Genomic DNA, 15,809 nt, shown 5'->3' with positions numbered 1-15,809 from the left:
AATCGGGCAGTTTATGGAAATAAGGAAGAATATTGATGGAATAGAAGGATTATTGATGTGGAGCTCTGATGACTTTTGTAACATACATACATTTCTTTAATTGATTAAATTTAAATTTAAAAAAACTGTATTTTAGAATTAACGGTATTTCCGATTAAAACCTTGCAAAAGATTGATTATTACAGACCACAACCATGGCAACAGTCGTTCTCAAACTTATAATTTGAAAGCATTTCTAACAGCGGATATGGAAAAGCTTTATACACAAAGTACAAAAAAAGCTTTTTAATTCACGAATATAGAGAAATACATCATACATACGCAAAAAAAAAGATAAATTGTTTATACATATTGAAGAAAACCAAATTCATGTAAGAAATTCTTGTAAAGAAATCTAGAAATACTTAGTTGTATAGAAATATTACAATATTTAGTCTAGTATTACTTTGCATTTTAAAATATATTAACATTTTAATCTCCATTAATCGATTAAACGGCATCATTTTTTTCTTAGACGTAATGGGCGTCTAAATGGCTACTTGATATACACACTCTAACTTACTAGACGACCATTTGGCGCCAAAATTAATCCTTGAAGCTTTTGTTCTGTTTTCCACACACACAAGCTTGAAAGTCCTTTTTGGACAATATTTATGTATTTGTAGTTAGTAACTGAAAACCATTTTCATAATGGGATGTAGTAGTATAAGTAGTAAGAGTAGCAGCCCAGCAGTTAGGCAAGTAGTCAATGTGTCCCTTAAAGACAGTAATTGTCACAAATGTCTTATCAATTGGCTGACTCCATTTTATATATTTTGGTCATTTGACACGTGTGTGCACTTTGTAGTGCAGAGAGAAGACAATTGGTTACTTTATGCATCCCAAGTAATCTAGCGTGCAGACAATTGTCTCTAAGTAATCTAGAGTGTAGTCACTTTAAACGTTTTGTGAGTTATTCGTACAAACTGGTTTTATACAAATTGTGTTAATATAATTCTCATACAGTTTATTTTTATTTTTGCTTAAGTATACTGATATCCCATGTAACATAGCATGAAGTCACTTCAAATTTTTTTTGTACTGCACTTTATTTTACCCACCAGAAGCGATGACTACTTTCGATCAGCTATCCGATATTCACATTGTAATCAAAAGGGTCAATTGACCCCCTGCTTAGGACATGCACGTGTTAAAATAACTAGTCAAGTACCTGATCAAGTAACCAGTTACAAAGCTAGCAAGGTAACTGACGCTATGTAACCAGTATGTTAATCCAATGCGTTGCCTATTTTGGACCAGCTATTAGACAGTCCCATTGTAATCAAAAAGAGACAATTGACCCTGTGCCTAGGACATGCCCGTGTTAAAATGACTAGCCACGTGGCTATTGAAGTAACTAGCTCCCACCCTAAATGATGGGTAAAATCACTAGTTCGGTACTGTCTCCTAGAACTGCTGGGAGTGGCAGCAGCAGAGTAAAATTGTGTATTAGAATGACAGTAATAGAAATTTAGAAAACTTTTTTACGCATCTTCCGCCTCTTTCCACAAGCTGCCAAGCCAAAAACAAACAAACACACACACACGAAGGGTTTTTTCAATATTCATGCCACATACAGCAAAAACATACGTCATGCATATAAAAAAAAACGAATGGGAAAATCGTACGAAATAAGTTTCTTTATTTCTATTCGTTTGAGCTTCTTCCGCCATCAGTGATGGCTTTTACAATCAGTTGCTCTACAATTCACTTGCTGTCTGCATCGTAATATTTGAAATTAAATCGAAAACAAACTAAATTTGTTTAACTAAAAAAACAATAAACAAATTTAAGTGAAATATATAAACTTTTTTTTAGTAATTTACTAAAAATATTACAAGAATAAAATATAAATAATTTGTTGCGTTAAACGTTGCATGTTTACAAACTGTTATTATTTGTCCATTACATTTGACACTTAATGGACAATTATTGAGAATTGTGTTGGTACACATACAATTTTGAAACATTTTTGAAACTTTGCCAGAGTTGGTTCGATTATCTCAGGTGTCAATCTCTGTTCTGAGTATTATTGAAGAGTGTTGCTGAATAATTTCATATTTGTATAAGAAAGAACAAGTGTAAACAACAATCCTATAAATAAAAAAAAGAACAAAAAACTACATCAAACATGAAAGTAATGATTATAAGTCTAGTCATTTTGACAGCTGTTTACAAAATTAAAGGTAAATGTTTGGAAAATTATAAACATATTTAATCATACATATAAAAATATTATATTCCAACTGAATAATGTAAACAAAATGCCACCATGAATTTGAAAAAAATTAAATAAATCTGTAATTTCTTAAATGATTGTTCGATTTTAATAAAACTTGCATGGGTACATACATCTGTAATTTCTTAAATGATTGTTCGATTTTAATAAAACTTGCTTGGGTACATACATATATACTTAATACTTCAAAGTAGGACACACAGGTTATATGCATTATTGCAAACTATGTAAATTTTCTGTTTTTTTTTTTATCAAATATGTCTAAAGGTCTAAAGAAATATCGTAAATTATAACAATTATGAATTATTTTTGACCTACCGTTCGAATACTTGCTAATAGCGAATCAAAATATTATTGAAATAATAAAGTTTACATTGTTTTCAAGTTTGTATATATTGGAGGTGCCTTATTTTGGGGCTTTGTGATCCCGCTGCCTGTTGGTATATAAAGCCCAAATTCAAAACATAAACTCGGATAAAACTTTTCTATTGTCCAGATTTTGAAGAACACTGTACCCACTTAAATTACGATACAATTACACATTTATTTTCAATTTATTTTTAATTTCCCCCACTGTGTATAGTGGGATAGAGAATTGAATTTTTGATCAAGTCATTCCCAACAAAGAATAAAAACAGCTTTGTTATAGTGAAATCAGTGAGTTTTTCATTAAATCTAGTTACGATTGATATATATATGCATTTACTCAATAACTTACTTTTCAATGACTACTATATACAGCCCGCGTTACTTATAACTTGTAATAAGCTTTAGTGACATATTTATAAGCAGTTGTGGTATGTACATGTCTCCAATGACATCACCGTGCTACTACTGTATTGTTGACAATCGTAAGCTTCTTAAATTACGTAGATACTAGAGTATCCAAAACCGAAAACCGGATAAAGCTGGGTTTCCGCATACACCGTTATCGGTGCCGATAACGAAAACTGAAACTGAAAAACGTTGGTGTTCGTCACCGTCTCGTTTCTGAATTGTTTTCGTTTCAGTTGGGTGCGTTGCGGCATAAAACTGAAAAGAAATATTTTTTTTTAATTTTGGATGTCGCACATTAAATAGAATTTCATTATTTTTGACGAAATCATTATTTTTTCCTCTTCCAATAAAGAAAATTTATTTTTTTTCTTTAAATTTGAAATAAAAAAATAATTAAAATAATTTCGTTCCTACAGCACCAAAAACAACCTACTTGAAGTTGTTTTCGTTGCGGCCCCAAATGACAGGTTTTTCGTTACTGATCGGTGCCGTTTCGTTCCCAATTTTCGTTGCTTTTTTTCGGTGCAAATGTATGGAATTTCGTTTTCGATGCCGATTACGGTGTATGCGGAAACGTAGCTTAACCCCAGTTTTCATCATTATAAACTTGACCAGTATCGGTTTTCATTATATTTTCGTTTTTTTGACAAACCTGTTTTTTATGACGGTTAGCCGGTTTTAGGAAATGTAAATTGTAGCATTTGACAATATTTCGTTAATTTAGAATCCTGAAATATTCAAAAATTTAAAATTTGCGAGGATTTAGTACAAGCACAAGAAAATATCGCAGAACAACGTCAAGAACACCGTTTTGATCATTTTCAACTAGATTTTAATAACATTGTATGCTTTCTGATTTTTTTCTATGATAAAATGGAAATGTTCGATCTTTGGTGTTATTACTACAAAAGTAATTTTACTTTTGTGATACAGAGAACAGAACAGGAAAATACAATTTTATATTAAAATTTATTACATTTAAATCTTTGTAAATGCAATAAATTTGTGCAAAAATCCACTAAAATCTCTTACAAGATAATAAAACTTAAATGGATACTTAAATAATTTACTACTGTCAAGTAAATTGTAGTTTAAATTAAATGTATAGACAATGTTACGAATTGCTTACATTATCAATCTCCAACATTTGTACTTATACGCATATGGGCAATTCCATGAATATGTCAACCACGACTGAAACAAGTATCTATAGTGTTATAATTAAGAAGAACGCCCCCTGTTGTGGGTTTTTGGAACTATTTTTAAGGATTCAAAAAAACATCAATTGTATTAATTTTTGATGAACAATCGACTAGTGAAATCAGATTTGCAACATATTCAACCGTTTTTGCTCTACGTGCGTTGAACCACCACAATGAGTGAAAATTTTCCGAAACAAAGGACGCAAATCAAATGACGTGACCTGGTCACAAACGAAATCTATTGTACATATATAGATAATTGTTCAGTTACACTTATTTTTGCAAAAGCTATTCCACTCTATAGGCGTACGATGACATGGAAATACCCATATACATACATATGCATGTGTGGTCTTTAATATGTAAATTTAAAAATACAAACAGGTGATGCAGTTCAAATTACAAAAACTTAATTTATTTAAATTTCAATAAATACTTAATTAGTCAACACATGAGTGCAATAAAAATAAGTAAAACATGTACAAAATGATACCACAATTGAAAAAAAGAAATCATCACAATTTAAAGTAATTTATAATGATCTTTCTAAACAAACATAATTGTAGGTATTCAAATATGTATTTCCAAAAATATATATTCCAATTTTTGTTTAAATTAAATAAAAATAAGACATGACCACAAAACTTACTAGTACAAGTAGATACTAAGTCTTCTGGTTGTTAGAAAATGTTTAGAAATAAAATAAAATATTGTCTTAATTTAAAAATTTCTATTAATTGTTTTATTTAAGTGTGTGTTTGGTTTTTGCTGTTGGTGTAGTGTTTAAACAAGGTCAATAATAATCACCTGGCGCGCGGTTAAATTGAAATATAAACAAAATAAGTGATACATTCGGCAGGGTGGAATAATTTACTCCCTTCACTATCAAAAATCCTACGAAAATATACCGCAATTTGTTTTATAACTTATATACTAGGGTATTCAATTAATCGGGTTTCTGGTTTAATCGGTTAATCGAGCAAATAATTAATCGAGGTTTAGATTTATTCGGTTAATAATCGGTTAATTTAAAATTATTCGATTAACCGAATAATTTCTATTTTCATTTTAAATTGAAAATACAACAACGAATTTTGTGTACAAAAATATAAAAAACAGCAAATAAGGCATTTGAGATCATTTTTGATTAGAAAGATATTAACATCTACTATTTATATTTCTGAAATCTCATGATTTGTTGAAAATTTATTTAAGAAATAGTAAAATGTCATAATATATTCAAAGACGTTTTTCTCGAAACGACTTTTTTGAATTATGACGTTGTTGCAGTTTGTTAGGGTTTTAGTGAGATCTTCTGAAATAATGTTTTATAAAAAGAATATAATTTAAACGATTTTTTCTTTAGATTTAATACAACTTTTCTTGGAAAAAACTCTCTCGCTGATTGTATACGTTGGAGAAATCAAAAGCATGATAAAGAATATTCCTTTTTGGATTGTTTTAGATTTTGATTAATTTAATAGTTTCGTTTAGTTATGATAAAAGACTCATTTCAAAAAAAGTTTCGTCTATACATCCCAGTATGCAACATTTCGAGTCAGTTCTTTTTATCGAACTTATTTCGAATTAAAATCGAAAATATGAATTTATTATGATGCTCTATCCAATCTACATTTTTTAGAATATCGTATTTTAATATTTTATAGAAATGGTGAATAATGTTCGAGTTTTTTTTTAATGTCAAATTTAATTTTTTCACAAATTGACAAATTCATATACATACATATTATTCTTTTGTCAATTTGTGAGAAAATAAAATTTTATTTATTATCCTATCAATAACATATTCATAAAAATATAGTTTAACACGAAAAATGGATCGAAGACGTCTTAAAAGAAAAGCGCAGCCAATTATTGATGTTGTTTTTGACAATTCGAATCTTCAAAATCAGCAAACATTAGAAATACATATGTGCAGAGTTTATTGCATTTGAAAATGAAAACACATCTAACGCAACATTATTGGATAATAATAAAGGTATTGAATATGCATTATTTCAAGAAGAAATTGCTCGATGGTATAAAGTATACGGAATTGTTCATATATTTAATCGAAATCGAATCATTTTAGAACATTTCTAATACCGAAAAAGGTATAGTATATCGATAAAAATTAGAATCAGAATAATAAACGATTTTCGACTCTTTATCGCTCTGCACTCTACTTAGGAAAACACGCACATTATCGACATTATATCGAAGTCGATATCGATAAAATTTTACGAAAAAATGATTCACTTTCGATATAACTTCGAATCATTTTACATACTGGGATGTAAATACAAACAAAGTTTCAAATACATGTAAATTAAATATGTCAGTTGTTATACATAATAATCATGTTTATTGGATGTTCAAAAATATCTAATTTTAATTTGAAATTTGTATATGAATTGAAACGGAAAAATAAATACAAACAAATTTAAAGTGCAAAAAAAAGGAATTTCGGTTAATCGACACAAATTAATCGGTTTATTTGTTATTTGAAAATCGGCAATTTCAAATTATTCGAACAGTTAACCGTACAAAATTAATCGGTTAACCGATTAACGGTTAATCTATTGAATACCCTATTATATACCCAATAATAACTTTTTCTTTCTAGTTATCTCCAGCATTACATGGTAATGTGAGGTCCTTATACTCTGCATTACCAGAATTCTGCCAAAAAAACACCTAAACTGTAGATTCGTTGATACCCTTAGAAATAAACAAATTATTTGAATGGTTGGTTTAATTATTACCCAGTACGCAAAATGATTCGAAGTTATATCGAAAATGAATAATTTTTTCGTAAAATTTTATCGATATCGACTGCGATATAATGTCGAGAATGTGCGTGTTTTCCTAAGTAGAGGCAGAGAGATAAAGAGTCGAAAATCGTTTATTATTCTGATTCTAATTTTTATCGATATACTATACCTTTTTCGGTATTAAAAATGTTCTAAAATGATTCGATTTCGATTAAATATATGAACAATTTCGTATACTTTATACCATCGAGCAATTTATTCTTGAAATAATGTATATTCCATACCTTTATTATTATCCAATAATGTTGCGTTAGATGTATTCTCATTTTCTAATGCAATAAACTCTGCACATATTTCTGATGTTTGCTGATTTTGAAGATTCGAATTGTCAAAAACAACATCAATAATTGGCTGCGCTTTTCTTTTAAGACGTCTTCGATCCATTTTTCGTGTTAAAAATATTAAAATACGATATTCCATAAAAATGTAGATTGGATAGAAGAGCATCATAATAAATTCACATTTTCGATTTTAATTCGAAATAAGTTCGATAAAAAGAACTGACTCGAAATGTTGCATACTGGGTAGTAAGTAAAATAAAACGATGGGTTTGTGATATTTCTGTTATTTAGGTAAATACTCATTCTTCAGAACATTATATAATATTTGAAATATTTAAAAAGATTTAAACATACACATGAGAGAAATTATAATTATTGAAAGTCGCAAACAAACTGAAAAACCTAAAGACTAGTTTTATCATGTAGTTTTATTATATAAATACATACATATGTATCTATGTATGTACATATACGAACAATTAATTTGTTGAAAATTAAGATATAAAAAACCACTACAATAAAAACAACAAGAAAATATTAAACAAATTACAAATTAGAAAAAGAACACATGGAAAATATTGGACGTTTGATTATAAAAATTTAAATGAAAATCAAAGGAATCGAATAAATCGAGAACAGCTTAAATATATACATACATACATACATACATACATACATACATACATACATACATACATACATACATACATACATACATACATACATACATACATACATACATACATACATACATACATACATACATACATACATACATACATACATACATACATACATACATACATACATACATACATACATACATACATACATACATACATACATACATACATACATACATACATACATACATACATACATACATACATACATACATACATACATACATACATACATACATACATACATACATACATACATACATACATACATACATACATACATACATACATACATACATACATACATACATACATACATACATACATACATACATACATACATACATACATACATACATACATACATACATACATACATACATACATACATACATACATACATACATACATACATACATACATACATACATACATACATACATACATACATACATACATACATACATACATACATACATACATACATACATACATACATACATACATACATACATACATACATACATACATACATACATACATACATACATACATACATACATACATACATACATACATACATACATACATACATACATACATACATACATACATACATACATACATACATACATACATACATACATACATACATACATACATACATACATACATACATACATACATACATACATACATACATACATACATACATACATACATACATACATACATACATACATACATACATACATACATACATACATACATACATACATACATACATACATACATACATACATACATACATACATACATACATACATACATACATACATACATACATACATACATACATACATACATACATACATACATACATACATACATACATACATACATACATACATACATACATACATACATACATACATACATACATACATACATACATACATACATACATACATACATACATACATACATACATACATACATACATACATACATACATACATACATACATACATACATACATACATACATACATACATACATACATACATACATACATACATACATACATACATACATACATACATACATACATACATACATACATACATACATACATACATACATACATACATACATACATACATACATACATACATACATACATACATACATACATACATACATACATACATACATACATACATACATACATACATACATACATACATACATACATACATACATACATACATACATACATACATACATACATACATACATACATACATACATACATACATACATACATACATACATACATACATACATACATACATACATACATACATACATACATACATACATACATACATACATACATACATACATACATACATACATACATACATACATACATACATACATACATACATACATACATACATACATACATACATACATACATACATACATACATACATACATACATACATACATACATACATACATACATACATACATACATACATACATACATACATACATACATACATACATACATACATACATACATACATACATACATACATACATACATACATACATACATACATACATACATACATACATACATACATACATACATACATACATACATACATACATACATACATACATACATACATACATACATACATACATACATACATACATACATACATACATACATACATACATACATACATACATACATACATACATACATACATACATACATACATACATACATACATACATACATACATACATACATACATACATACATACATACATACATACATACATACATACATACATACATACATACATACATACATACATACATACATACATACATACATACATACATACATACATACATACATACATACATACATACATACATACATACATACATACATACATACATACATACATACATACATACATACATACATACATACATACATACATACATACATACATACATACATACATACATACATACATACATACATACATACATACATACATACATACATACATACATACATACATACATACATACATACATACATACATACATACATACATACATACATACATACATACATACATACATACATACATACATACATACATACATACATACATACATACATACATACATACATACATACATACATACATACATACATACATACATACATACATACATACATACATACATACATACATACATACATACATACATACATACATACATACATACATACATACATACATACATACATACATACATACATACATACATACATACATACATACATACATACATACATACATACATACATACATACATACATACATACATACATACATACATACATACATACATACATACATACATACATACATACATACATACATACATACATACATACATACATACATACATACATACATACATACATACATACATACATACATACATACATACATACATACATACATACATACATACATACATACATACATACATACATACATACATACATACATACATACATACATACATACATACATACATACATACATACATACATACATACATACATACATACATACATACATACATACATACATACATACATACATACATACATACATACATACATACATACATACATACATACATACATACATACATACATACATACATACATACATACATACATACATACATACATACATACATACATACATACATACATACATACATACATACATACATACATACATACATACATACATACATACATACATACATACATACATACATACATACATACATACATACATACATACATACATACATACATACATACATACATACATACATACATACATACATACATACATACATACATACATACATACATACATACATACATACATACATACATACATACATACATACATACATACATACATACATACATACATACATACATACATACATACATATTCAACTTTCACAAAAATTAAATAATTACAGATATTTTACAAATATGTAGATATACGAATGTAAATACAATCATGCTTTCAATTAAATGATTGTATATATGTATATGTACATTAGAGTGCTCCAAAAAAATAAAATTGCGAATTTTGACCGTCCCCCCCTCTAGAATTGTTCTATGTATTGTAGAAACACATTGTGTAAAATATTAGGATGATAGGATAACGTTAACTGGTGGCGCAACGACGCTGAAGTTTTGAGGTGCATTTACAAGGGGAAAATATGGAATTTTTTCAGTTTTTGTAAAAATTTTGCCATTAAATAATGACTTTTACAATTTAATTTAAAAGAATCGAAATGTGTACGTAATTGTCATTATAATAAGATATAAAAGACAAAAATTGGTCAAAAAATGTTAAAGTTATTAAAAAATCGCCAGGCCATTAACGTGTCTCAGGCCACTAGAACAAGAAATTTATGAACAAAATTAACATATTTTGAGAAATATTAAAATAAAAGCTTATTTTTACTTAAAATATATCCATATTTACTTGTATATGAGTTTTTGTCCTCGTAGGATACCGTTAACCTATTCGCAGGTATGACAAAAAAAATTGAATTTTTTTAACGGCAGTTTCAAAACTCCAATTTAAAATTTTTAAAAATTTTGTTAAACAAATTTCAGAATTTTTTGATCATCACATGGGGATTTATTGACAACATAATAGGGAATAAAAATGTGAAAAAAGTATGTCAATACCTCCTATAGTTTTTCCGTACCTGCGATATACATTTTGCGATTTTCGAGAAAAACTAATTTTTTGGCCATATTTTGGGGAATGACCAGAATTTCCTTACTGTAATGATTTTTAAGTAAAAGCTATTCAGAATAATATAGTCCAGGTAATTTTAAATATAGTCTGAAAGTTTTACTAAAATCGGAAAACTTTAACCCTTAAATCGTGAAGGTCAAAGGTCAATTTTTTCAATATTTGGAATTTCTCATGGAAAGATAGCGAAATATTATATATTTTTGGGCCGATTTTGATGAAACTTAAGACAAATATAAAATGAAGTCTAGTATTCACAATAACAGTACAAAAATGTAAATTAACCCTTAAGAGTACTTGGGGTCAAAATGAATGTGTTTTTTGTGATTTTAAAAGTTGAGGGTCATTTGGACCCCAAGTGCTATTAAGGGTTAATTTCCATTTTTGTACTGTTATTGTGAATACTAGACTTCATTTTATATTTTTCTTAAGTTTCATCAAAATCGGCCCAAAAATATATAATATTTCGCTATCTTTCCATGAGAAATTCCAAATATTGAAAAAATTGAACTTTGACCTTCACGATTTAAGGGTTAAAGTTTTCCGATTTTAGTAAAACTTTCAGAATATATTTAAAATTACCTGGACTATATTATTCTGAATAGCTTTTACTTAAAAATCATTACAGTAAGGAAATTCTGGTCATTCCCCAAAATATGGCCAAAAAATTAGTTTTTCTCGAAAATCGCAAAATGTATATCGCAGGTACGGAAAAACTATAGGAGGTATTGACATACTTTTTTCACATTTTTATTCCCTATTATGTTGTCAATAAATCCCCATGTGATGATCAAAAAATTCTGAAATTTGTTTAACAAAATTTTTAAAAATTTTAAATTGGAGTTTTGAAACTGCCGTTAAAAAAATTTTATTTTTTTGGTCATACCTGCGAATAGGTTAACGGTATCCTACGAGGACAAAAACTCATATACAAGTAAATATGGATATATTTTAAGTAAAAATTAGCTTTTATTTTAATATTTCTCAAAATATGTTAATTTTGTTCATAAATTTCTTGTTCTAGTCGCCTGAGACACGTTAATGGCCTGGCGATTTTTTAATAACTTTAACATTTTTTGACCAAGTTTTGTCTTTTATATCTTATTATAATGACAATTACGTACACATTTCGATTCTTTTAAATTAAATTGTAAAAGTCATTATTTAATGGCAAAATTTTTACAAAAACTGAAAAAATTCCATATTTTCCCCTTGTAAATGCACCTCAAAACTTCAGCGTCGTTGCGCCACCAGTTAACGTTATCCTATCATCCTAATATTTTACACAACGTGTTTCTACAATACATAGAACAATTCTAGAGGGGGGGACGGCCTGTACCTAGAAAGTTTTTTTCGTCCATACAATCTTGGAGCACTCTAATGTACATACATACATATGTATGTTTGTAGAAATGATTGATTATTACGAAATATTTATGATTGCTGAGTGTTGTAATAAAAAGTCGATTCCACAATAGATGGACGATATAGACGTTATCTTTCTAACTCTCGCCACATATAATTTCAATATCCCCCACTGACTGACATGTTTATCTTTATACGGTTTACTTTGTATTCGTAGAATAATCTTCCAAAAATACACCTTTTAAAATACAATAATTTCTATCAAAATATTTTGTTTTATTTCCACATTAAATTGAAATTCTATTTGTAGCTGTCGATCTTTGGCATTGTTATGATTTGCTAGATGTTTTTGGCTACATATGTACATTAGGGATATAACTATTGACAATTTTTGCAAATATACAAATGGGCATAGCATAGTCGAATAGAGCATTAAAAAATATAAAAAATCACGGTGTTATTTTTTTGCGGTTGTTAAAAAAGTTCACGCACCAAACGCAATAAAGTTTTTCATGAAATATTTTCAATTATTTTGAAATACCATATATTTTATTTTAATAATAACTGCGGACAGACTTCAAAAGATAATTTTTAAATAAGGGAAGTATCCCACACACACACGCAAAAAAAATAACGAAATTATTTACATAATTTTTCAGAGAAAAAAAAGTTTGGTTTATTTTAGAAATTGGTGTTGGTGCGTGATGTTTTTGATTCCAAATGACCTAAAAAAATGATTTTCATTACTTATACAACATTGGCCATCACGTGGTGGTATGCCAAAAATTTCGCAAAAATTAGTTATATGCCTAATGTACATATGTATTTATTTTATTGTTTATACAAATTTAATTATATTTTTGGAAATTTATAGAATTTTTAAACCCTTACAGTCAGCCAACCATCCAAAGTTGCTCGTAACAATAGATTGGAAAATGTTGCAGCAACAGTTTTATAGAAAGAAATGTTGTAGCAACATTTTTCCATCAAACATCTTGCTGAACAATTTTTCCTGTAAACATGTTGTTGCAGATTTTGTTCAATAAAAGTGTTTATTTTCATATACATGTTTCTGCAAATTCGTCATTAGCCAAGTTTTTATAAAAAATACACTTAACAATGCACACAATTTTTCAAGCTAAAACTTTTAATGTTTATTTAGGTACACGAAGAAAATGTGAAAATGTGTTTTACTTTTTTTTTTGTAGCAAACGCAAATCTGTTAAATATTATTGTTTGATTTGTATTTATTTTGATTGTGCATGAATTATTATTTTAGAATAAATGTGGATGTGGATGTAAAAAGTGCTTTTCTTTCTATAATGAATCTTATATAGCACTGCACAGTGGTTTAAAAACTTTATATGTATGTTGGAAATTATTCGGTAGCTCGTGATAGATGTTTTAAGTTCATTTGTATTAACAAGGGCTCGTATTTGGAATGGGGACTAGTGAGAGCCATTCCGCTATTTCATGACATTTTTTGAGTGAAAAGAAATTTTAGATGAAGAATGTTTGATGGAGAACAAATTGTTTTCGGTTAAGAAAGATGCAAACACTATGTTATAGCGTAGACAGACGACAGAGTTAATTTGCATTAGCAGTCTTAATTCAAATTAACATGTAGATTATCCCCATCCTAATCCGCATTAGCTTTGACGTAAATCCACAAAATCAAACTGAATTTATACTGAATTTAGCTATTTCAATATGGAAATACCGTCGACAATCAATCAGATGTTGAAAAATTATTTACTATTGTAAAAGAAAACGTAACACAGTAGAATAGAAAAAAAGAGGGAAATAAAGCTGTAACATCTAAACGGTTAGCCCGGTTTGAATGAAATGTGTTCCAATTTCGAGCAAATTATATATATAGATTCTACTCATCGAGCACTACAAAAAACCTTGTCGTAGCTTCAATTATCTCTTAATGCTTAGGACATATTCGCATTTTAAAATTAAATTTTAAGAATTTTTACCCACCCTACTACAGTTTTTTAATAACAACGGATCCAAGTATTTCCCGATTTTCTCCAATTTTCATTGTTCAAAAATAATGATTAAGTCCAAAGTTATATGCATTTGAATTTAAAAAATTTTAAAAAGGCGATTTTCGCTAATTTTTTGGGAAAAAAGTACTTTTTTCTTTTTATGTTATCGCCAACAATTTCTAAGACGATGTATAAGGAATTTATACTTTTCGAAAAGCTAACTTTTCATCAAATATTTTAAATAAAAAAAAAATGAAAATTGTTTTTACCGAGGGAACCAGGTCCATTCAAAGAACTCCTATTTTTTATGTAAAATTCAAGTGTCCGATGTCCCCGCCCTGGTATGGATATTATAGACAAAAAAACTAAAAAATCCCATTTGTTTTCATTTATGCACTTTCAATAGAAAAATTTATATATGTATCTCTAAAATTTCATTAAAAAATAATCATAAATAAAAATTTACTTTCAATTTGCAAAATTTAT

At 27.8% G+C, this 15,809-nt stretch overlaps 1 protein-coding gene across 1 annotated transcript in view; it reads left to right on the top strand.

Moving 5' to 3' along the window:
- Window positions 1-1,880: 1,880 nt before the first annotated feature.
- The window catches only part of twit (target of wit), a 34,571-nt gene continuing 20,642 nt past the window's right edge, over window positions 1,881-15,809 (top strand). The window contains exon 1 of the mRNA XM_065501406.1: window positions 1,881-2,225. Within this exon, the coding sequence (XP_065357478.1) occupies window positions 2,171-2,225 (55 nt within the window). The 5' untranslated portion in view covers window positions 1,881-2,170. The remainder of the gene's footprint in view (window positions 2,226-15,809) is intronic.

Source organism: Calliphora vicina, chromosome 2 (genome assembly GCF_958450345.1).
Source record: "Calliphora vicina chromosome 2, idCalVici1.1, whole genome shotgun sequence".
Lineage (NCBI taxonomy): Eukaryota > Metazoa > Arthropoda > Insecta > Diptera > Calliphoridae > Calliphora > Calliphora vicina.
This window is presented reverse-complemented; position numbering and strand designations above follow the sequence as displayed.